We start from the raw sequence: 25,493 nt of genomic DNA on the forward strand, positions 1-25,493 counted from the left end.
TCATCAGACTGCTTTCAGCATATTTATGATACATATATTTATTCCTTTGAAATCTCTATGAGACTAAACATGGTACGATACTCGCAGAGATTTCCATTAACAACTTCTTTTCAAATAGTGACATTTGCAATGGAAACAGCTGGCCTCTCTTCTCATCTCTAACAACAGAGGTAGGCAGGCATAAAGGGTAAAGAGAGTTGCCTCTGAGTTTGACTCTCTAGTAAGAGCCCTCTGCAGAGAAGGCACTTAGAAGCAGCACCCCACCTGGACATGCCGGTCTGAGTCCTGAGTGGAAACGAGCCTGCCAGAGAACTGCAGTCTATGCCAGTAAATGAATGAGAGAAAATAGAACCACATATACACTGTTTTACATTTATTCACATAGAGGGGTAAGAGTCAGTACAAATAATAAACATTGCTTTAAATACACATAAATAGCTCTGGTTTCTAAAGGAAACAACTCTATATATAATTCTAAGTTTTTTCTAAGTTCCTATTAAAAATAGAAGACTATTTTGCATTATGTAAGTTCTACTCCACCATAACCCTTTGAAGACTTACGGATAAAATGGTGAATTCTATACTCCAAGAAGTCACCAGAAAAATGGGAGATAATGCTCCTACCTATCCCCCAAATAGGAGAAGAGTTCCTTGTATCATAGACAGACGCAGCTAATAAAGTATTTGATATCTAGAGATATTTAAAAAGAGTAACCTTGGGAAAGTAATAAGCACTTCATCGAACCAGTTTTATGAATTCTAAAACCTCCCTCTACTGAAGTTTTGATTCAAATGTAAATTCATTTATACTCATGGGAAGACGTTACGTTCCTATAATGAAAGCTTCCTTTTGCTGACAACGAAAGTGATACACAGTATGTAATCACCAAGGTCACCTGGAGTAACTAAGGGATACGTACCTGGTAAAGAAGTAAAGCTGGTGCCCAATTAAACAGTACGTCAAAAGTGGCACCAAAATGACCAGAATGTGAAGAAATACCTCCCCAAATCTGTTGGTTGACTTATCTTTCTCTATGGTTATATTTAGAATGCTTAGAGTGACAAAAATACCCAGAGGCAAGTATGTTCTCCAAGTGAAGAATCATTTGCAAATCACGTAGTCTTTTTAAAACGACCTATCACACGAAGTCACTACGGTCTTGGTGCCACAGCAGAGTCTGCTCCATTGACTTTTGGTGCCCGCTGCATGTCCCCTTCTTGTCCTGCACCAGATAATGCAATCTCTTCCACTTAGACCCCTACACAAATATTAGAAAATTGTATGTTTGATAGTGACCAATATAGCAATGTTTAGGTTTTCAAAAAAATTTTGCTTCTATTTAGACTGACCATGATACAATTCCAAACAGAACATTTTCATGCTATAAAAACAATCCCATGCAATAAATGTAATTTTAAAAGTCCCATAATAGCAACATTTGGTATTATAGAAGGCATGGTTATTTAGATTTGGAAAAAAAAATGATTGCTATAGAATAAAAGTTCAATTTCCAAATAGAACGTCTGTTGTGGTATAAAATGTTAAATTTGATTCTAGCTTTGTCAACGCAAACAATTTTAAGATATACACCATGTTTTCCTAATTGGGATTTTGAAACAATAAGCATAATTCTTAAACAGATTACTACAACATTCATTCAAAGAATCAGCTCCCTTTTGCCAAGAACTTTCTCTTTTTTGGTCCAGTTGGAGGGATTTCCACAGCAAATTCTGGAACAACAGTTCTGAACATGATTTAAAAATCTGTCTCTCACTTCCCTCCCTGTCTCTTACTTTTTCTTAATGTTGTAAAGACACATGAGCATAGAAAAATGCTCAACTTTTTAGTAGACGTTAATATATTTAGTTTCCTGATTTAAATAATAACATTTTATGTATTTGCCGTTTGCTCTGGCACACTATAGAATGTTTCTGGAGTTACAAATCCAAACAAACCAGCCAATTAGAGCATCCCAGGGTTCAAATCACAATTTGGGATACAATCCTATTTATTCCGGATGATGCTCAATTCCATACATAGTTCAGGGAAGAAACATCCGTAAGAACATCCAAAAACATTGTTACCAAACGCTAACATGTGATTGTGCTCTGTTGAATAGTACCATTCACATCTACAAAGTACAAAGGCAGACGATTTTAGGTGTGGAGACCAATTTGCTTTTGCTGCTATAGTAATTCACCACCATCATCTTCGCGATTTCCACGCTGTTCTAGAATATGGAGTAGTCCTTTTTTTATCTGGTGGTTTAAAGTAGGAATAAACAGGTGCTGCTGGATACTCTGCATCAGGATTTTCTGCCATCATTTTCAGTTTTGCTTCAATGGCTTTTATCTTTGCAGTGACACTGGAAAAACGATAGCAGAGGATCAGAGTGGACTTAGGTACACTTAGAAAATAATGTTCTCTAAGTGTAGAGTTCATCTCCTTAAGCCTCTTGGGAATATTAGAGAAGCAACAAGATACTAAATTACAAACATTTAAACATTTCATATAAAAGCCAGAAATAGCTAATACTCTCACTCTAAGAAAGAGATCAAGTCTGAGCCATCTATTAAATTTTTAACACAAGCCTAGGCATTGTTAGGAGTACTTCATGTAGTTTTACATTTAATCCTCAGATGTAGACATTGTTCAGCACCTTAGTACTTGGCAGAGAGTAGGCACTACAAATGATTCTTGTAGAATTGAAAACAACATTATAAGATAGGTTATAGTCTTTATTTTGCCGAAAGGTTCATTTGCCCAACATTACACAGCGAGAAAGTGATAGAGCAGAGATTTCAATACAAACTGACTCAAAAAGCCCAGGTTTCACCTGAATCACTGAATAAAAATGGAAAAAAGAAAACATTCTGGAAATCCTATTCAGTCTCTTTTTAGTGATGAAGGTGTGTTAATCAAGGCTATCATTTACAAAGTGCTTACAATGAGCCAGGCACAGTGCCCAGCATTTTACTTATATTATTATTATTATTTTTTGAGTCAGGATCTTGTTCTGCCAAGGCTGGAGTGCAGTGGTGCCTTCATAGCTTACTAAAGCCTTGAACTCCTGAGCTCAAGCTACCCTACTGCCTCAGCCTCCTGAGTAGCTAGGAATACAGGCACACACCACCACATCCAGTTGATTTTTAAAATTTGTTTTTGTAGAGATGGAATCTCGCTGTGTTGTATGGGCTGGTCTTGAACTCCTGGTTTCAAGTGATCCTCTTGCCTCAGCCTCCCCAAATGCTGGAATTACAGGCATGAGCCACTGCACTCGAACTACTTAGAAGGTGTGTAATCCTTGCAATAGCTCTACATGGGTTATCATCCATGTTTTACAGATGCAGAAACAAATGCAGAGGTAGTAATACGACCAAGGTTCACACAGCTAACAAACTGCAGAGTGAGGATTCAACTCATCATCAAAGCTCTCGTTTTTTCTTCTCCACCAGGTTAAGAGCGAAATAGTCCTATATTACGCAGGAAGGGTGAGGAGATGCTAGAGAAGTGAGGAATTTGCTTTTGATTGAGGTCATTGCTATCCCTGGAACAGAATGCAAAGCACTCAGACAGCAGGTAGTTTTTGGCCTGTGGCTACCTTCCTTTTCCATTCTTGATGCTGTTAATGGTCTACATAGCCAGTGAGAGAAACCTGGAAGGAGTGTATACATGGCCTTTTGGAGATCCTCAAAAGGTATACATGGGCAAGAAATTTAAAAACTCAGTTACGCCGGGCACAGTGGCTCATGCCTGTAATCCCAGCACTTTGGGAGGCCGAGGCGGGTGGATCACGAGCTCAAGAGATCGAGACCATCCTGGTCAACAAGGTGAAACCCCCGTCTCTACTAAAAATACAAAAAAAAAAAATTAGCTGGGCATGGTTGTGCGTGCCTGTAATCCCAGCTACTCAGGAGGCTGAGACAGGAGAATTGCCTGAACCCAGGAGGCAGAGGTTACGGTGAGCCGAGATCGCGCCATTGCACTCCAGCCTGGGTAACGAGAGCAAAACTCTGTCTCAAAAAAAAGAAAAAAAAACTCAGTTACAATAAAAAGAACACTTATATATTACTGAGATGCATTCTGGCTCCTCTTCCATTAATGGCACAGCCAGTCACTCATTTTGTACAAGTCACAGGGAAGCAACCTTCTCTCATTAGGCATAATGTTAATAGAGAGATATAAGCTGAGGTACTCCGGATAAACAAACAGATGGAAAACCTTAGGCTACCTTGTAAACAAGTGGCATACACAAATCATAACAAACTTGTTTGTTGTAATATGAAGACCATCAAATGCAGTCATCTCTTTCCAATAGGAGTTAGATCTATGAAAACCTTCATGGAAATCAATCTATGATCAAGGAGTTCAAATCTTATGAGAAAAATAACACAGTGGATATATGCTCCCAGTGAATCTACACAATTCACTTAATTCCCTGGAGCACACACACACAAAAAAATACGTAATATTAAACTTAAATGAGTAACTATAAAATTAATTTAAATGTGCCAATCTATCATTCCTGAAAACTTTCAGGACTACCTTCCCTTGCAGTTGAATGAGGTGCTTGTAAATCTGTTTTGTCTGGTGCAGAGAATACACACAAAAGGCATTTAACCCCCTGCTTGGTACTCTGCCCTAATAAGCATCACTTTCCCACTTCAGAATTATTGGTTTCGGATCCATGTATCACTGATGCTCCTTCACATATTTTCCTCCCCGGCCCCAGAACAGGCTTTAGAACTGCAGTCCTGAATTTACGGCCTGGAGCTTCTTTGACGTAGTAACTGAATTTTGAAGTCTAATAGATCTGGCTTTGAATGCTGACTCTGTGATTTGCCACCTGTGTGATCTCAGTCATAAGTAAATGACAGACTGCACATAAGTGTTTAGCATAGTGCCTGCTTCCTAGTAAGCTCAATAAATCCTGGCTATTGTTACTGTTATTGCTAAAATTTCTCCCTAGGCTACAATGCAAAATAAAACAAGAAACAAACAAACCTTCTACTTCTGCCCAACCATCCACTTAACTTCCCCTTTTTCTGCCCAACCCTTAGTTCGTCTGTTTTAAACTCCAAAGAAATAACTAACAATTTGTACAAAAACTGTTACAGCCACTGCAATGGTACACAGAATCAAACATCTGCAAACTAAAATTCTGTATAAGGGAACTTAAGATTGGGGAGAAATTAGTATATAATGACAAATGCCAAAGAGACCCAAGGCCTTATTAAAATGCTTGTTTTTAGAATAATGACTGATCTGTCTTTGTATCCTCAGTGCCAAGCACAAGGCTTGGTGTGTAGTAGTTACACCCAGTTTTTTTTAATGAGGGAATGAACTCTGTAAACGAGGAGTACATGATCTTAGGTGGATAGAAGGAGAGAAAATGTATACATTCTGGAAATTAACTGAACATCTCTCTCAATAGGTCAAGTTAATAAATTCTAAGAGTCTGAAGACTCACTATTTTATGAAGACATGGTATGATGCAATGGCTGAAGCTCCTGAATTACTGTGTCTTTCTATAGTATACCATCTTACCTTAGGTTAGATTGGGTCGGCTCAGTGCTTGAGGATGGCTCGAGACTGATTGGAAGAATCTTATCATTCTTGTTATGATCGTATCTCTGAAAATGAGAAACAGAGAAATTGCTTCATTTGGGCAGAAACCAGCCCTTCACTGTAATGCATGGGTTCAGAAACTAATACCATCAGTGTATCATCAGCTTACTTCTAGACAATTTTAGGACCACTTTACATTCAGAATTAATGAAAGACTTCACACAGTTTTGGCCTAAAAGCTGTAAGTTTAGAAAAAGAAGCTTCCATCTAGCCATCAGTTCCTCCTTATTTGGTAGGAAAAAAATGTCAACTTTTAATTTCCTAGATGGAACAAACACATAGGAGGGTTGCCTTCTTATAGTCTTGTTTTAACTGTCACATATCACCTCTTACAATATTAATTTCATTAAATATACTTTAAAGTGGCCAAGCATGGTGGCTTGCGTCTAGAATCCCAGCACTTTGGAAGGCCAAGGTGGGCTAACTGCTTGAGCTCAGGAGTTCGAGACTAGCCTGGGGAACATGCAAAAACCCTATCTCTGTTTAAAAACAAACAAAAAACAAAAATTAGCTGGGCGGGCAAGCTGGCACATGCCCGTAGTCCCAACAACTCAGGAGGCTGAGGTGACAGGATTGCTTGAGCCTAGGAGGCAGAAGTTGCAGTGAGCCAAGATCTTGCCACTGCACTCCAGCCTGGGTGACAGAGCCAGACCCTATCACAAAAAAAAAAAAAAAAAAAAAAAAAAAACTTTAAATTTTGCAAAGTACCCACACCAAGCCTGATATTTAACTCTTAACAGTCCTGAGTGGAGAATAAAAGTAGTGATAACTGGCCAGGCGCGGTGGCTCAAGCCTGTAATCCCAGCACTTTGGGAGGCCGAGGCGGGTGGATCACGAGCTCAAGAGATCGAGACCATCCTGGTCAACATGGTGAAACCCCGTCTCTACTAAAGGTGCAAAAAATTAGCTGGGCATGGTGGCGCGTGCCTGTAATCCCAGCTACTCCGGAGGCTGAGGCAGGAGAATTGCCTGAACCCAGGAGGCAGAGGTTGCGGTGACCGAGATCGCGCCATTGCACTCCAGCCTGGGTAACAAGTGCGAAACTCCGTCTCAAAAAAAAAAAAAAAGTAGTAATAACTTTCAGTTGTTGATACAGACAACATTCTACAGAAAAGTAGTAATTTAATTTGATGTCAGATAATTACATAATTCTTTTTTATTTTATTTTAAATTTTATCAGAAAAAATAAAGACAGGGCTTCCCTATGTTGCACAGACTGCTCTTGAACTCCTGGGCTGAAGCGATCCTCCTGCCTCAGCCTCCCAAAGTGCTGGGATTACAGGCATGAGCCACCGCGCCTGGCCAGTTATTACTACATGAGCCTCCATGCCTAGCCAGATAATTACATACTTCTTGTAAAAAGTAAATATAATATTGAAGAGCAATCAAGAGCTTCTGGTCAAAAAAGATTTATAGGAGAAGAGAACCGTGAGGCACAAAGATTTTTAAATGGAAGACAGGAATGGAGGATGATTTCTCTTTCGTGCCTTTTCAATGAGATGCAGAACGAGAAAACGGGTTTAATAAATGAGACTTGATTTTTCCCTTGAGTAAAAAAGCATTTGGTAATTCTCCTTGTTGCTTCTATTTTTAAGGCAATGTGTCCTAGAAATTGAGAAGGCTCTGTGATTACCTGAAATACTCAGAAGGATCTAAAGTATCTGAACTTCATTTTTCAGCTTGGACATTGAGCTTAAATGTCTGTTTAGTCTCTGTGACTCTTTACTGGGAAGTTTGTAGAGAGTTTCTGATCAAAAACCATGTTTAGAGCTAAAGACTTCAGCTCCAACTCAAAACTGTCACAAATCTTTGTGCAGGCAGGTTTGTCAAGTCCCCACTGCAGAAGGAGGCAGATCAACTTTTGGGGCTGCTCCAGTCAACACACTTTACCACCTCTGTGCCAGCTGGAACAGAATACCATTTGTTTTTTTTGTTTTTTTTTTACTGGCTGAAGCTTTTCTAGTGTATTCTCCCAAGAGACTAATTACAGAATGAACAGGGCAGCCTGCTACTTCTCAGGACTTAGACACAATGCAGGCACTGCAGAGTCCCACAAACCGACACCCTAAAGTTAACTCTCAAGATTTCTGGAGTAAGGAGATGCCAGTGCTTTAAGCACTCATACAAACTACCCATTTCTCAAGCATTTAGAATGAACAAATTCAAACTCTCCAGAGTCAGAGGCTGGGAAGAGTCTAATAATGCCTACAGCAACTGATTTTAAAAATAAATACATTTTTTTCCGCCAAAGAACAACCCTCCACCAAAAAAAAAAAAAAATGACAGAGGTCTGAGCATACACATTAGCCACATGAGAAACTCAGTCAGACCCAGGATCTGTGGGCATGTGGAGAGAAATTACCAAGGAACTTAATCCCTCCTGAGATGTTTCTCACAAGAAAAATCTAGCAACACGCACAGTAAATACAAGTAGGAGACTGAAGTATGGCTGTTTCAGGCGTGAGGAGGTTGGGATATAAACAGGTAATGGACAACTGTCTTTCTAGCCTCTCAGACATACCTTTACTTGAGCATGTGCCCATCGCACCACCAGCTTCTTGGACAGGGCCAGCTTGCCATTGAGACACTGGATGGCTTGTTCTGCTTCCTGTCCAGGAAAGGGACAAATGTTAGTTAAAAACTGAAGTGTTTGACTAGCTTTATGTATTCTCACAGGGCCTCACTAGGTTTGACGGCTGAGTTCCTAACCAAATTGTTTTTGGTAAATAACTGGCAAGGGTTTACAATTTTAAAAGGCAGAATTTTAAAAAGGGCATGAGTTTTATAAAGTCAGTCAGACAGAAATTCAAATCGTAGTCTGTCATTTGCTGGCAGTATGATATTTGGCAGGTCACTTAAGTGTCTCTAGCTTTGTTGCCTGTAGAATATGGATAAATAATGGATAATTTTTTTAATGGATAATACGGATACTTATTCCTCAGTGGTTGTGAGGACTCAAAGAATGTTTGTAAAGTATGGAGCATATGATAAACACTTAACATGTTAGTAATAGTGCTGTTCCTATTAGGTGACACCCACATTCACACTTCTGTTAGGTAGCACCTCCTATGTCAAGAAACTGTACTCCCCACAAGGGTCCTGGAACCATAACCTGGACTAGGGTGTACTCCCTGGATTCATAGCAAGGAGCAACTGCTTTAAAGGGCATGGGAGGAAACTAGGCCGGAAAAAGCAGGAGTGAGTCAAAGAGACTGTGAGCAAGGTATCTGTGTGAGTCAATGTACGCACCTGGTTTTCAGAATCAAAAGTTCCTTGACCCTTTCCCCATCAGACACGGGAGTAATAAGGTTGAAAGGAATTCCTGAAGCTGGCTAACAGTCACTCTAGGTCATTTCCAGGAAATCTGGCTGTACTTTCCATCCTGCCGAACCTTCTTTGCCCCATTTGTATCCATGAGGCATTTGGCCAAGTGTAACCCATGTTTAATGAGGGTGAAGAAGCCCTTAAGGAACAGAGGAGAAATAGGATGTCCCAGGGAGCAGGGAGAGCCTATAGAAGCCAGTAGGCATTCTAGTTTGGTTTTACTGGTGATTCTCTAGTTCCTCCAGAACCTACCAGTATGACATTTTACAAATATTTACTGAGTTCTCACTGTGTATCAGGCATTGGATATTCACCAGTCATCCTCACCCCATTACAGCACACAGAGCTAGAATGACAGGTAAAAGACATTTTATTCTTTTAAGCTTCTCTTGATGAATAAGAACTTATAGGGCACTCTATTAGTTCCAAAGTAGCAGCAGTAATAAATTGCTCACAGGGGAATCTTATTTTTAAATGCTTTTAAAAATAATTTCCTGCCTGTATACATTATTTCAAATTTCACGTATTCAAAAATATTATTAAATGCCAACTAGGTTTTCTTATACTTTCATCTATTCTCCCAACTTCCTGTAAGGTAAGAAGGATATGTATTCTTAATCTCCATTCTCAGATGGAAAATTGAGGCCAAAAGAGGTTAAAAGACTTGCTCAAAGTTAATAAAAGAGCCAGAAATAAAAACTAGGCTTTGTATTTTAATCCAGTGTTTTTAACCAACATCTGTGTCCAACATGACCACTGGATTTAGTTGTCTGCAACAATTCCCAGGCCGGGTACAGTGGCTCACACCTGTAATTTCAGCACTTTGAGAGGCCGAAGCGGGCAAACTGCTTGAGCCCAGGAGTTTGATCAACCTGGCAACACGGCAAACCCTGACCTCTACAAAAAATACAAAAATTAGCCAGTGGGTAGTGTGTGCTTGTGGTCCCAGCTACTTGAGAGGCTGAGATGGCAGGACCGCTTGAGTCCAGGAAGCTGAAGCTGCACTAAGCTGTGATCGTGCCACTATACTCTACTCTAGATGACAGAGACTCTGTCTCAAAAAAAAAAAAAAAAAAAAAAAAAGAATTCTCACCACACTTTATCATTAAGAAAGAATCAAGTATTTAAAAACGCTGGTCAGGTGTGGTAGCTTACACCTGGAATCCCAGCACTTTAGGAGGCTGAGACAGGCGGACTGCTTCAGCCCGAGTTTGAGGCCAGCCTGGGCAACACGGTGAAACATCGTTGCTACAAAAAAATGCAAAAATTAGCCAGGCATGCTGGCATGCCCCTATAGTCCCAGCTACTGTGGAGGCTGGGGTGAGAGGATCATTTGAACCTAGAGGTCAAGGCTGCAGTGGGTCACGACTGTGTCACTGCACTCCAGCCCGGCAATAGTGCAAGACCTTCTTTCAAAAAAGAAAAAAGAATGCTAATTCTATAGTGCATTATTTCACTTCCCTCAAAATACTTGAACAATTACTTACCGGCTATCATATTTACAAAAATTGGAGGAAATAAAAAATACCCAGCACTGGCAAGGAGAAATGACACTATCATAGTCTCAGAACATACTGATACATCATTTCTTGACGGCAATTTGGCAGTTGTATTAAGAAAAACTATGCATGGACTTTTGATGATGCCATTCCATCTCCACAAATGTGGCAAATATACATAATTAGAACTGTAAAAATACTCTTGTGATATTTATACTAGTGAATCAACCCAAATACCAGCAAAACAACCCAAATAGCTAACAATTGGGGACTAGTCAAATATCATATATTCACATTATGTAGTCATCAAAAATGATTAGTTTTTAAATGCAGTCTAAGTCACATACAATAAAATGCCCAAATCTCAGATACAAATCAATGCTTTTACACACACACACACACACACACACACACACACACACACGTACATACAAACACCAGTGAAGCCACAATATCAGGATACGGAATGTTATCTTGATGTGATTAAATGGTAGAAAAATTTTAGTATACTTTGAATGATAAGCATGACAATGATTCTATCTGTGTGTTAAACGCTGTATATGTGTTTATGTGTGTGTGAATGTGAAGAGACCAAAAAAGACTGAAAAGATATATGACTAAATATTCACAGTGATTATTTCTGGGTATTGGATCAAGTGATTTACATTTTCTTTCTCAGTTACCTATATTTTCATCTATAATATTCACACATTACTTTTAGAATAAGAAAAACACTCCTACAAATTATTATCATTAAGAGACGGAGTCTTGCTCTGTCGCCCAGGCTGGATGGAGTATAGTGGTGTGATCATAGCTCACTGCAGCTTGAATTCCTGGGCTCAAGCTACCCTCTTTTCCTCAGCCTCCTTAGGACTATAGGTGAACCATCATACCTAATTAAAAAAAATTTTTTTTTAGAGACAAGGTCTTACTATGTTGCCCAGGCTGGTCTCAAACTCCTGGGCTCAAGCAATCTCCCTATCTCAGCCTCCTGAGTAGCTGTGATTACAGGTGTGAGCCAGGCCTAAATTATTAACATAATGATAACTACGCAATGTTCTTACATATGACAAATACAATTACAGAGTATCTCTACATGCAGCATCTCTACATTTAGTAATAATCAAATTCAATTCCTTTATTAATGCACTTCCACTTGAAGGACTAAATTTTAATACAAGGAGGTCCATGTATACACCATGGTTGAAGGTGAACGCTCTCTTCTATGTATGTTAAAATTTATATGCATTTGTTCTGAGACCTTGGGAAGAAATAACAAAAGAGTCTTTGTGGGTGTCTCATCACAGATAGGTTTCTGTACCACTGAGCAAAACTACTGAAAGCAAAGAAGGCTTTGTCCGTTGGCCACTCAGTAAAGGAACAAACAAAAGAGAATAGGGAGAGAGATGTCCATATGCTCAATGTGGGCATCCTAATGCATTTGGTCAAAAATGTAGGTCAGTCTTAAACCTTGGCCAAGGGAGGGTAAATTGTGAAAGTTATTCAAGAATTCATTTGTTTATTGAGGACGACCTCTTTTAGGACTCAGTGTAAGGCACACAGATGAATCAGACATGGCTCCTGCCTATAGGGAACTTCTATTCTAGTAGGCAAGAGAGATGCACAGATAATGATGACAGACCTTGAAAGGGGGAGAAAGCTCAATTACCTGCTTAGTTTCAAAATTAACAAAACAGTAGCCTCGAGGCTGTCCCTCCAAAGCGCCTGACTTGTGGAAGAGGAAGTCAAACTGCTTTACCTTGCCAAACTTCTGGAGGAGTTTGAGGAGGTGGTATCTGCAGAGAAAGAAGAGCCCATGAGTATGCTCTGGGAATTCTTTTGGCCACTCAGCCTGAAGTGCAAGATAAAAGCAGGAGATAATTTACCCGAGGGATAAAATATCTCACCCCAGCCCCCTGCCTTCCTCCAAACTGCTATGTTAGTTTATTTGGCAAACAGAGTTGTTTGCCTCTATTTGGAATGGGAACTAAAATTGTCATGGCTATGCATCTGTCCAACACAAAAATACCAAACAAAAACCCCACACCTTACAAACAGCTGTCTGGCCTACAAGCACTATTTGTTTTTCTTTTGGAGAAAAGCTCAAAAATAGTGTTGATTTATTTATTTTTAATTCCTTGGCAATGAAATGGCATTTGTGAATAACTGTAACTCCATCAGAAATACACATCCACCCTTCAAAAGCCAAAGCCTACCCTATCTCAAAAATAAAGTAACAAACATATATGCATTCATGCAAACAAACAAACAAATAAAAAATAGTCCTGGAAGATCTTTCTATTCAATTATGCAGTTAATTCTTAGACACACATTGCGCTTGTGAGAAACTCTGCCATTAATCAAATCACAGCTAGTGATACTTCCATAGCACTTGTGAGTTTCAATCACTGATGTGACTGAACATTAGGACAATGTGGAATCACTATGTGACTGAGGCCAGTTTCACAAAGGGCAGGGGAACCTGGCCAGTCCAATAAATCATTCAGCTATGGGTAACTAACCAAACTCAGTTGCCTTAACAGTTTATACTCTAGGGTACAGTGAAGTAAAGAATACAGATGGTCAAGGAAGAAATTTATTCCTGACAGGATGTTCACTCCAAGCTATTGCTTGCCACTCTGCCCCTCATCCTCTTCTTAAATTCCTTATTCAGTTTCCATAGAGCTTTTAAGTTATTCAAACAGATGTGGCCTTAACAGGTTGCTGTGGCCAATCTCAATTCCGACTTCCTGTCATCTGATGTGGGGGTGAGACAAATCAACAGCTCTCCCGTTTCCTTTCCCTTTGGCCTTCCTCCTGGCATCCTCCGTGCTATTCAAATGGAGTCAAGGCTTTCTCTAAACAATGCTGTCCCTGTGATACTAAAAAGGTATCAGCCCACATGCTAAATCTGTTATTACTGGGAAGTCTACCCCACAGGGAGTCAGCAAAGTTTTGTTATAGCCACATTTATATTCACATTGTTTTCTAAGAGAAACTCATCAAAATTTTATTCTTGAGTAAGACTCTCCTTTGGGAGGCAGAAAGATATGAAATGGACCATACACTATACTAAATTTGATACTAATGCACATCAACAAGCAAGTCCATTATCCTGGATCGAGTGTCTGACACAGTGGAACAAGACAGACATAATACAGGTTTAGTACTGGGACAAATGCAAGGATCCCAAGGCATATTGTGGATATTACTCTGGTTTATTTTGAAAGGTAACACAACCACGATCCCCTACTTTCTAACTTCCCAACTCCCATCAGGACATCAACCACTAGAGAGAATGTAGGAAGTGACTTCAGGGGAAAGGAAGACACCTTAAGTGCAAATTTGTGGTTTTACTTGACTTTTTGAATAGGCTCACTGCAAGGGTGAGTCTTTCACACATACAGATGGGCTTGGAAGAGTCTCCCCCAGGGTCCTTAATTCACAGCTGCATCTTCCAATTACTAAACCCATTTAAATCTTAACACCGTGCCAGTTGCCACAGAACGGGGAGTCAAACCCATTCTAAAAAAAAAAAAAAAAAAAAAAGGCTAGGCGCAGTGGCTTAAACTCGTAGTCCCAACACTTTGGGGGCTGAGGTGGGCAGATCACAAGGTCAGGAGATCAAGACCATCCTGGCCAACATGGCGAAACCCAGGAAGGCTGAGGCAGGGGAATCACTTGAACCTAGGAGGTGGAGGTTGTGGTGAACCGAGATCACACCACTGCACTCCAGCTTGGCAATAGAGCAAGACTCCATTTCAAAAAAAAAAAAAAAAAATCTAGGTCACGCGCAGTGGCTTATGCCTATAATCTTAGCACTTTGGGAGGCCAAGGAAGGCAGATTGCCTGAGGTCAGGAGTTTGAGACCAGCCTACCTAACATGATGAAAACCTGCCTCTAAGAAAAATACAAAAAAATTAGCTGGGCATGGTGGAGTACGCCTGTAGTCCCAGCTACTTGGGAGGCTGAGGCTGGAGAATCGCTTAAACCCGGGGAGTGGAGGTTGCAGTGAGCCGAGACTGAACCACTGCACTCCAGTCTGGGTGACAGAGCAAGACTTAAAGAAAAAAAAATCTAAGGCTACTGGGGGCTGGTCATCTTTCATTAGCTCCGTTCTGCTTAATAGCAGGAAGGTAACACGATTGGCATTTCCTAAGAAATGAATTTTAATTTACTCAGAAAAAAACCACACCAACAAAAGATTACTCTTTGTAAAGCTAACAAACACAATCTGCCCAAGAAGTGCGACCTTAAGATTCCAGGAACATCTGCTTAGGTCTGTGTCTTTCAACTTCTCCAGGATTTCTTTTCTTGTTTGATAATTTCTTAAAATTATCGGAACACCGAAACAAAAGGAATGAAATGTTTACTATTTTGCTTCCTGGAGATGGGGACTGCAAGCTCTGATAGTGAAAAAAGCCTGAAGGATCTTGCTTTCACATCTGCAAGCACTTTTATCTGCTGCTGAAGTGCGGAGAGCACACTGCTGAGCAGAGGCTTGCTTCTCTTAATGAAATGTGCGCCCTGCAGCCTTCAGGAGCCAGAAAATTAGCACCCCAGTCCCACACATATATCTGCAATTTAATAAGTGTTTTCTGTAATTGGTTTTTAAGACAGCTTTTCTGCCTAATGGCACAGAAGTAATTAATCTATACAAATGTTAAAACAAGTATCTACAATGTGTCTAGAACCAAGCGGGCATATGGATTATGCAGATGAATAAAACTAGGTTCCTGCCTTCAAGGACCTCACATTCTAGTTGAGAGACAGAAATGTAATCAAACATTTACAAAACAACGTGATACTTGTACACAGAGGTATGAATAGGAGTGCACAGAATGAGGACCAATGGTGCAGGGAAGGTGGTGGTGAAGGAAAGCTTCATGAAAGGAGTGATATCTGACTGGGTTGTGTCCTTGTGAGTGAGTACTAACCAATGTGCAAAGGCATAAAGACAAAAAGGTCTGATCCATTGGACTAGAGTGAGCGTAGCCAGTGAGATGGGGCTGAAAAGTAGGAAGAGGACCAGCTGTAAAGGATGTCATGGGTTGAGGGAATTTTAATTTCACGTTGTAAGCAACTGGAAGCCCATGAAATGACATTTAAGATTATTTTTAGTGCAAAATTTGTTGTAGAGAAAATTTTCTTTATAAACATATATAGAAATTACTATGAGATGGGTCTTTTATGTTTTATGCTACACACATTATTAAATGGCCTTACTGTGTTTCCAAATTAAGTAACCAAACAGTGAAGCCTGTTTCATGCAAACCAAAACATAAAAAGATTATGGACAATAAGGAGACATAAGGAATGGGCTAAGAGAGAAACAGGTTTCTTCGGGGTGAACACATTGTTCTCGCATGCTCAGGCATTTATTTTCCCTTGCATTCTAGCTTACCTAGTTTATCCCTGAAAGTCTTTATCTGAAGGACATTTCTACCTGGATGGCTCTCCAATGCTTCTAAGTTTATCTAACCTACCCCAAACTGAATTCCTCCCTACCACAAACTGATGAGCTTTTCAGCTATCCCTCTGGTCAGGGGACATGATCTTTTCACATTCCTTAGGCAAGAAACATCAGGATCACCTCAACCTTCCATTCCACTTCAGTCACTTTCTTCATCTCTCACTCACCCATCAGTTTCCAAGCTCACTGTCTCAATCTAGGTGATAACTGATGGCAAGACTGGTTCATGGAAATCTCTTTCAGCTAATCTTCATCCTCAGTTTCTGCCCTTACAATTCATCCTACATACTGATGTAAAATTTCTCTATTAACACATCATTGTCTAGCCTGGGCAATACAGTGAGACCTCACAAAAAAATTAGCTGAATGTGGTGGCACATGCCTATACTTCCAGTGACTTGGGAGGCTGAGGTGGGAGGATTGCGTGAGCCTGGGAGGTGGAGGTTGCAGTGCTAAGACTGAGCCACTGCATCCCAGCCTGAGTGACAGAGTGAAACTATGTCTCAAAAACAAAACAACAACAACAACAACAACAACAAACAAACCCACAACACTTTCATGATATCGGTCTCCTGCTAAACACCCAGAATGAGTCTCTTTATCATGTAATTCAGACTTGTCTCAATGAATTTTTTTTTTTTTTTTTTTTTGAGACGGAGTTTCGCTCTTGTTACCCAGGCTGGAGTGCAATGGTGTGATCTCGGCTCACCGCAACCTCCGCCTCCCGGGCTCAGGCAATTCTCCTGCCTTAGCCTCCGGAGTAGCTGGGATTACAGGCACGCGCCACCATGCCCAGCTAATTTTTTTTGTATTTTTAGTAGAGACGGGGTTTCACCATGTTGACCAGGATGGTCTCGATCTCTCGACCTCGTGATCCACCCGCCTCGGCCTCCCAAAGTGCTGGGATTACAGGCTTGAGCCACCGCGCCCGGCTCTCAATGAATTTTAAAGATTCTGTCTTAACCTGAGAATTTGCTATCTATTCAGCTACTATTTTCATTCCCATCCAGTATTCAACCTTTGCTTAAGTCAAAAAGATCTTCTGGATTTTCTACTTACACATAACAATCTTTTTTATTCCTACGTACAGACCTTTATTTACGATTTTCCCACCACTCAGAATGCTCCTTCTATTAGCATTCCTATCGACTTGGTTCTCTTTCATACTTGTATATGCTAATACAGCGGCTACAAATTTGGCATTTTACACAGCACATCTAATATTTGAAAAAGAAAGTCAGTATTAGCCCTTTCAGGAAAAAAAACCAAAGTGTAGAAAACAGATAAAGTCTTAGATCAGTAACTTTCAGTTTCTTTTTGGATGGCACTAATAATGATATTCAGAGGTATTCCTTACCCTTAAAGTTAGATTGGGTCTCACAAAAATAAAAAAGAAATCTTTACATTTTTAGATTTAGAATAGAATACATCAGTTTATGACTACTCAATAATTAGAATATTTGTGCAAAGAACACTGCACAAATTAGGCAGTGGGAAACTATCATTAACTACTTCAGTATACTGAGCCAACTCACTTCACTCTTCATTTCCTATATAATAGGGAAAATAGTATCTGTTCCATTTACCTCACAAAGTTTTAAGGGGTTATGTAAGAGAGACTCATACAATATTAGAGCTAGAAGTAATGCTCAGATCATTTAGTTGAACATTCTCATTTTGTAAGTAAGAAATTGTTACATATTAATATAACTGACAGGAATCAGAATATAATGGAAAGAACATAGGTTTGGAATCTGCTACTTCTCTGAATAAGAATGCATCATTACTCCCTCAAATCCTAATCTCCAAGATGTATTTAGTCATACAAATATTTCTGGCACCTAACATAGCCCTAAAATGGTATTACAACCACAGAGTGAACACAAACAAACAAGAAGAGCAATATTAGAGTGCTAGACAGTCAGGAACACATATTCTGCTGGGAGGAGGCTGACAGACATCCTGGTGTAACTTGAGCAGGACTGATTAATAACCAACAGGCACACATACATAGAATGACTAGAAATAATTACAGAATAAACTAAAACACTGAGTGTAAAAGTGGTTATTTTTTAAAAATTGCCACTGTTTTACATTTACTATCATTCATGACGGTAAGTTTATAATGTCTTCTAACAAGAGGTAAAAGAATATTTGAATGAGTGAGGTATTCAAATCAGTTTGGAAAAGAGCTCAGGCAGGGGTGGTGGGAAGTAGGGGCATATACAGGAAAGAGAGAAGTAAGAAGGGTCTGTTGATGGGGGAAATGGTAGGAACTGGAAGGAATTTATGGATAGAAGGCAGGTTTAAACAGGAAAACTGGAGGATGCTCGGCAAATTTCTGTTAAGCGTCATTAGATGTTTAGAGGTTTGGATTCAACTAATACTTTTTGAGACTGCACTACAAGACGGGTACCATATAGTCACCTAAGTTACACATGTAATTTTATAGTTCATCCAGACTCACCATTACATGCCCTGAGAGAAACATGATCCAGCTGTTTTTGTATTTTAAAAATGTGGAAGGAAATCATCTATTTCTACATGATAAGATTTACTTTACTAAAATGTCAGGTGCCTTTGCTATAATTAAGTAAATTAAATGAAGTAATACTAAACATTTCATGTTAACCATAAGCTATGATTGTAGTTATCACTTTTTTTTTTCCAGACAGAATCTTGCTCTGTCACCCAGGCTGGAGTGCAGTGGCATGATCTTGGGTCACTGCAACCTCTGCCTCCTGGGTTCAAGCGAGTCTCCTACCTCAGCCTCCTGAGTAGCTGGGAGTACAGGTATACGTCACCATGCTCAGCTAATTTTTGTATTTTTTAGTAGAGATGGGGTTACACCATACTGGCTGGGATGGTCTCGATCTCATGACCTTGTGATCCACTCGTCTCAGCCTCCCAAAGGGTTGGGAATACAGGCATGAGCCACTGTGCCAGGCAGTAGTTATAGCTTTAAGAATAAATTTATTACAATTTAATAAACCAATCTATCTGACAGATGAAATGTTTTAAGATAAAGAATCTATAGGATGGCCAGGTATAGTGGCTTATGCCTGTAATCCCAATACTTTGGGAGGCTGCGGCAGGAGGATTGTTTGAGCCCAGGAGTTCAAGACCAGCCTGGGAAACATACTGAGACCCCTGTCTCTACACAACAAAAACACAAACAACAAACTAGCCAGCCATGGTGGCAAGCGCTTATAGTCCCAGTTACCCAGGAGTTCCAGGCTGCTGTGAGCTATGACTGCACCATTGCACTTCAGCCTGGTGACAGAGCTGTCAAAAAAAAAAAAAAAAGAATCTATAGAAAAAAATAATAAAAATGGTCTTTGGTGATACAGAAGTAGAGAAGCCAGCCACAGGAAAAGCCCAGCACTTCCAGCCAGCATGCTCTGATCTACAGTTTATTACTTGATGTCTACCTCTGGCCTGATGTAAAAAGAGCAGAGATATCAGTGGGAAAGTTCTGATTCGATGTTCCTGCCAATGTTCTAATTGAAAAAAACATTCACACACTCCAACTTATGACATAAACTGAGGTGGCAAATGCCCATTTGAACCTTCCTGTCAGGCAGCAGGACACAATTAGAACAAAAGTCTCATTAAAGAGAAGTGCGGCCAACACAACCAACATTGTTTCCACACTTTAGATTTCCATTTAGACAGGCAGAGGCGGGAATGGAAACCACTATGAGCATCCCCTCATAGCTTGGGTTTTGGATGATGGAAAAAACTTCCCTGACGAAGAGACATTAACTGAGAGGTTAGACAGATTCATATACTCACCCTCAAAAACCGTGAATCATAAAAGAAAACCGAAATAAATGCAATCTACTCCAGGGTCCCTGTGACCAAGATAACATAGTATGTGGGCAACACATCTTAAATACAGTCATAATTTCTACAGGGACCCAAATATATTTACAGTTGGCTGTTATGAGCTTGAGCAGGTTTAAGGGACTTTCTGTTATAATCCTGATTTATAAATTTAGATCCTTTTTTTCTCTTTCCTAATCCTAACTCTCATATATACCTGTCTCATCCCACACTCAGTGTAGCAGGTTTCCTTCTCTCCTCCCTTCATCTTTTTTCTTTTGAGACAGGGTCTCCCTCTGTAGCCCAGGCTGGAGGGCAGTGGCGCAATCTCCGAGTACTGCAGCCTCTGCCTCCCGGGTTCAAGTGATTCTTGCGCCTCAGTCTCCCAAGTAGCTGGGATATAGGCACACACCACCATGCCTGGCTAATTTTTTCATTTTTAGTAGAGATGGGGTTTTACTACGTTGGCCAGATTGGTCTCCAACTCCTGACCTCAAGTGATGTGCCCGCCTCATCCTCCCAAAGTGCTAGGATTATAGATATCAGCCACTATTCCAAAGGGAGTCACTCGTATGACTGATGATATGCTCAAAACGTGCTTTCGGCCTGGCACAGTGGCTCAAGCCTGTAATCCCAGCACTTTAGGAGGCCAAGATCAGCCTAGTCAACATGGTGAAACCCCATTTCTACTAAAAATACAAAATTAGCGGGCATGGTGGTGCATGCCTGTAGTCCCAGCTACTTGGGAGGCTGAGGCATGAGAATTGCTTAACTCCAGCAGGTGGAGGTTGCAGTGAGCCAAGACCACGCCACTGCACTCCAGCCTGGGTGACAGAGCAAGGCTTTGTCTCAAAAAACAAAAAGAAACAAAAAAACTTGTTTTCAGTATTGACCTCCTACAGGTCAATCCACTCATTCTACTCTGCCACCAACCACCACCCTCCCCCTATCAAACTGGCAGAAGGGAAAAACCTCTCAATTTTCTCAGTTAAGAAATTCCTTTTCATCTTAATGGCTGTGATGTAAAAGAGCAGGGAGTCAGGGCAATTCAATTAATTTCCTGATCTTGGGCAAGGTACTTCTGTCTCTTGGGACTTGGTTTCCTCTACAGTAGCATAAAAAGCCTGGGTCCCATCAGAGGTTGTCAGGTGTGCTCCAGGGAGCCCCAGAAGTTCTATAGAGCCTCAACAGGGGTGGCCAAAGAAAGGATAGTAGTTGACAAAAGATCTTGGCTCCATCTTCTCCCTTTTAGTCAGAGCAACTCTGAGCTCTTATTTTATATATAGCTTCATGATTACTTTTACTTAAAGACAGGGCTCTTCAGATTTAAGAAGTGTGAAAACTGCTTAGCATGGCACTTAAATCATTTAATGAATGAATGAAAACCAAAGGGACAGGGATGATTTCTAAGGTTCCTTGTATCCCTGACCTTCTACAGTTCTATGGCTGCTTAACATGAATTACAGTCAAGTTGTACACCTCTGCCTGTTTGCAAAGGTACCAAGACTTCTGCTTGTTCCTTAATTCTGGGTACAGATGTATGCCCAAGGCTGATTCTAGAGAATAATTCCCTAGAGCCACTAGGTACAAGGATTCAAATAGTTGGAAATGGGAGAACATCTTTAGCGGATTGGAAAAAATAGTTATATGGATTAAAGGATACCCAAGTCTGTGTCCCTGCAGTAGCAGAGTCCAAATGTAAGAAAAATGACAAGATAACAGGCTAACAACAACATCTTATCTCTTCAAAGACAAAAGGTAAGTAACAGGGTCAAACTATATCCCACACCCCTTGAAAATTCTTGACATCATCACGGCAAAACATCCCAATATTGTAGGTAAGGAACTAAGGTAATTTAGACTTACTCGGTAATTTTGGGGTCCAGGTTGCCAATCCATAATCGGTGTCCTTCCTGCAGAGAGCCCTCTGAAAGGATGGATGCATTCTCCAGGGGAAGAGTTTTGGTTTCTGCTTCCATCAATGTCTATGAAATACTAGAGTAAATGTGAACATTCAAGCAGGAGAGGAGTAACAATGTGTGAACACAAGACTTCAAATTCAACTCAACAAACATTTATTCAAGGAGGGCATGCCCTCTGGGCAGTCCTTCAAAGCCCTCAGTTATTCCACAACCAGGGCCCCAGAACCAGTTCCCTTGGGATAACTCCTCTGACAGCCAGAGCACATGAGCTGCCATTTAAGGTGAAAGGGGCGGGGTTCTGTGTAGAGAAACTAAAGTTTTCCTCCTCTGAAGCCAGACTGCTGACTGGGCAGGAGGCCAAAGTCTCTATTACTACATGATACTTCAGTTCAACAACTGTCACCCCAAATAAGCCCTGGAAACCACCAGGAAGAGTCTCAACGGCATTAAAAGGGATGGGTAGGGAAGAGCAGCATTCCATCCCCTTTCCTCTTGGAATAGGCAATACAGTAAAGGGAAGAGGCAATATAAGAAATCTGTGCATAAATACAACTGGGTTTGAAAGCAGGTTGTGTGACTTGAACTTTCTAGGTTTTAGTCTCCTCATTATCTAGAGAAATAATAGTGCTTATTTTATAGAGCTGTTGTGAAGATTAAAGACAGAAAAAAATCACTAAATACTGTATCTAACAACATACGTGATCGATAAATACGAGCTATTATCATGCTTACTCTTTTGAGACAGACCAGGAAGAAGAGACTAATTTTCTCCTGAGTTATTCAAGTTCCAACATTTGCTAGCTGTGTAGCCCTGGGCAAGTTATTTAACCACTGTTGGCCTCAGTTCCCTCATCTGTAAAATGGGGACAATGTCTCATGAAATTATAGTGCAGATTCACTGAGTTAATACACCTAAAGCATTTAGAACCGTGCACGGCACCTAGGAAGCATTCAACTAATGTTAAATTAGTTTCCGAAATGTCTCATCTCACAGCCAAGGAGAAAAGATGATTATGATGGAGGCAGCAGTATAAAGACTTGGTGTCAAATGTGACATTTCTTCTCTGGGCTGTGTACTGAAATGCAGAAATGAATGAGCCACAGCTCTTGTTCTTACCTCATGGGAGGAAGGTGGAAGACAGAAATAGAATCCCAGGGGAGAACCATTTTGTCTTCTCTCTGCTTTCCTTTCCCCCTCCTTTTTAAACAAATCAGTCATTCAAAAGATAAACTTACTGTTTCTATTTTCTAGGCCTTATCTAGTTACTGAAATCAGAGCAGAGAACAAGCAAGGTCCCTATCCTCTGGATACTTATATTTGGAAGGGGAGCAAGACAAAACGAAAGCAAAATAAAGAAGATATAATTAGTGACACATGCCACAAACACAAGAAGGGTGATGTGAAGGGGGCCAGATGACTTTTAGAGTGAGTGGAGGGAAGGTCTCTCTAAAGGAGATGACATTTGAGACTTGAATGATAGGACATTCTGATCTTCTCCTGTCTTCTAAAATCATCAATAATACCAATGGCTACTAATACTTATTACCACAAAAAGGTACAATGTTTTACTGGTAAGAGGCCAGGATATGCGGGTCTGGATTCAAATCCTGACTTTTGTACCTAGTTACTGTGCCTTTGGCAAGTCACACAATCTTTCTTTTTCTTTTCTTTTTTTTTTTTTTTTTTTTTTTTTGAGACAGATTCTTACTCTGTCACCCAGGCTGGAGAGCAGTGGCGTGATCTCCACTCACTGCAACCTCTGCCTCCCAGGTTCAAGCAATTCTGCCTCAGCCTCCCTGGTAGCTGGGATTACAGGCACCGGCCACCATGCCCAGGTAACTTTTGTATTTTTAGTACAGATGGGGTTTCACCATGTTGGCCAGGCTGGTCTTGAACTCCTGACCTCGTGATCTACCCGCCTCAGCCTCCCAAAGTGCTGGGATTACAGGTGTGAACCACTGCGCCCGGCTCACACGATCCTTCGGCATCCTCTCGACAGAAAAGCTTTCCTTAACAGAGCCCCTTGTTAGTCTGTATCATAGCCACCTTTCCACCTTTTTCCTCCTACCTAATGAGAATTCAACGTATTACTTAATGTTTTCTCTTCTGTTTCCTTCACTAGAAGAGGACAGGATCTTGCCTATCTTGACCACGGTTCTATTCCTAACACTTAAGTACACTACCTGGCTCACTGTTGGTACTCAATATTTACTAAATGAAGCAAGCCACTTCTCTACTCGGAACCTCAGTTTCTTTTTCCTTCCTAGAATGGGTACAACTATCCCTGTCTCACGAGGTCGTTGTGAGTCTTAAATAAGACAGTTTTGATGGCAGCTCAGTATATGGCTTCTTGAGAAACGGTAAAGGGTAACAAAAGATCAAGACGGCATGGGACTATCAAAACGCTTTGCGTTTGCAATAGCAACAATCCTTTAGATTACCAGAGTTCACAAAACGCGGTTACATTTCGCCTTCCAGCTGAGCTGCAACAACCCTGGAAGCCAGAAATAGTCGTCTAGGGAAAGTACGATCCAAAGAAGAGACACTTGATCCTAAAAGCTAGTGGTGGGCTCAAGCCTGGAACCCTGGCTTCCCGATTTCTAGCTGCGAATTCCCACAGGCGAGGGGTCATTACTCGATTGTTATTTCCGGGCCAGCGGCAGGACAATCCGGGGCGGGGCCAGAGATGCCGTCCTGCGAGGGCGGCCTCCTGTAAGACCTCTTTGAGGACCCATCGCCGAGGTGCAGGGACACCTCGCGGCCGGACTCACCTCGTGGCCTCGGCGTGGTGCCCTCAGCTCATGCCCCGACACCAGGTCCCCACTCCGCGGTCAGACGGACCTCTGGACGCGTCCGCCTCAATGCCGCCAGCTGCCAGGCCGCCCGTGACGCGTTACGCCTGCGCCGCTGCCTCGCCCCGTGACGTCACGACGCCCGCGCCGCTGCGGTCGCCGCCGTCGCACGAGTCTTTCCTAGTAACCTGGGCAATAGCTGGTGAGTGTCCTTGACAGGGCCTCGAGGCGCGCGTGTGGTCTGGGTGCCAGAGACCCTTCCTCAGGGACCTCTGGGGGATCTCAGGGGACCAGACTACCGTCACTGACCTGTTCGAGCCCAGCTTGACCTTTAAGGCTGAGGGCGGGGCCTGTGGCATCTTAGCGAGTCTCATGGCTGGGGGCGGGGCTCATTTTACCAGCTAGGAGTTTGGGCGATGCTGGGGGAACTTAACTGAAGAGTAGTCGCACACGACGGGAACATTTGGTTTTTAGGCCAGTCCCGAGGGAATAGCTGTTATTATCTCCAATAATGAAGAAACAGAAGCTCAAATAGATGATTTCGCCAGGGTCACGCGGTCAGAAAGTGAGGGCGCTTAAAATCAAACCTAGGTCTATCCGACTCCTAAGCCTGAACTTTTAACCACTACTCTTTGCCACCCAGTGGCAAAACAGTTGTCATTTTAGTAGCCCTGCTCCATTTATGTAACTGACAAATAGTATTGTCATTTACGTTTTACGGATGAGGCGGAGGTCCAGGGAGTTAGACCGATCTAAGGTCACATGTCTAGGAAGTGCTGGAACCGAGATTCTTTCCCGAATCTTCTCTAAGCTTAGTGCCTTTTTTTTTTTTTTTTTTTAAACCACATTATTGCATTTTCCCCAATCTTGGAAAGCGTTATAGTTGAAAAGAATGAAAACCTGATCGGATGCCTTCATTTTATGGTTGAAAAAAAATCGAGGTAGGAGAAATCACTTGGTACAAGTCACAAGTCAGTGATAGAGCTGCCACAAATGCTTTTTGAATACGGGTGATGATGAATCTAAAG

At 41.2% G+C, this 25,493-nt stretch overlaps 2 protein-coding genes across 4 annotated transcripts in view; one reads left to right on the top strand and one right to left on the bottom strand.

Moving 5' to 3' along the window:
* Positions 1-348: 348 nt before the first annotated feature.
* On the bottom strand, positions 349-24,577 carry RBM18 (RNA binding motif protein 18). Of its 3 annotated transcripts, none has more exons than XM_003925162.3 (6): positions 24,445-24,577; positions 21,617-21,745; positions 12,122-12,248; positions 8,151-8,237; positions 5,549-5,634; positions 349-2,366 (listed from the first exon to the last, which is right to left on the bottom strand). In XM_003925162.3, exons 2-6 carry the CDS (start codon positions 21,727-21,729, stop codon positions 2,207-2,209), a joined length of 573 nt encoding a protein of 190 aa, XP_003925211.1. In that variant the 5' UTR covers positions 21,730-21,745; positions 24,445-24,577; the 3' UTR covers positions 349-2,206. The 3 variants fall into 3 exon arrangements, with proteins under 3 accessions (XP_003925211.1, XP_010334172.1, XP_074251396.1); XM_010335870.3 differs by having other exon boundaries at positions 1,980-2,366; positions 21,617-21,735; XM_074395295.1 differs by lacking the exon at positions 24,445-24,577 and adding an exon at positions 22,790-24,420 and having other exon boundaries at positions 1,980-2,366.
* Positions 24,578-25,493, top strand: part of MRRF (mitochondrial ribosome recycling factor) — a 67,454-nt gene continuing 66,538 nt past the window's right edge. The window contains exon 1 of the mRNA XM_003925160.4: positions 24,578-24,667. The gene's annotated coding sequence lies outside the window, so the exon portion shown is untranslated. The remainder of the gene's footprint in view (positions 24,668-25,493) is intronic.

Source organism: Saimiri boliviensis, chromosome 2, assembly GCF_048565385.1.
Source record: "Saimiri boliviensis isolate mSaiBol1 chromosome 2, mSaiBol1.pri, whole genome shotgun sequence".
NCBI lineage: Eukaryota > Metazoa > Chordata > Mammalia > Primates > Cebidae > Saimiri > Saimiri boliviensis.

Coding starts and splice junctions, on each gene's coding strand:
- RBM18 (XM_003925162.3), bottom strand. CDS start 21,729: ATGGAAGCAGAAACCAAAACTCTTCCCCTGGAGAATGCATCCATCCTT. Junction 8,238..12,121: donor TTAATTTTGAAACTAAGCAG/GTAATTGAGCTT, acceptor TTTCCTGGACAG/GAAGCAGAACAAGCCATCCA. Junction 2,367..5,548: donor CCGACCCAATCTAACCTAAG/GTAAGATGGTAT, acceptor TCGTTTTTCCAG/TGTCACTGCAAAGATAAAAG.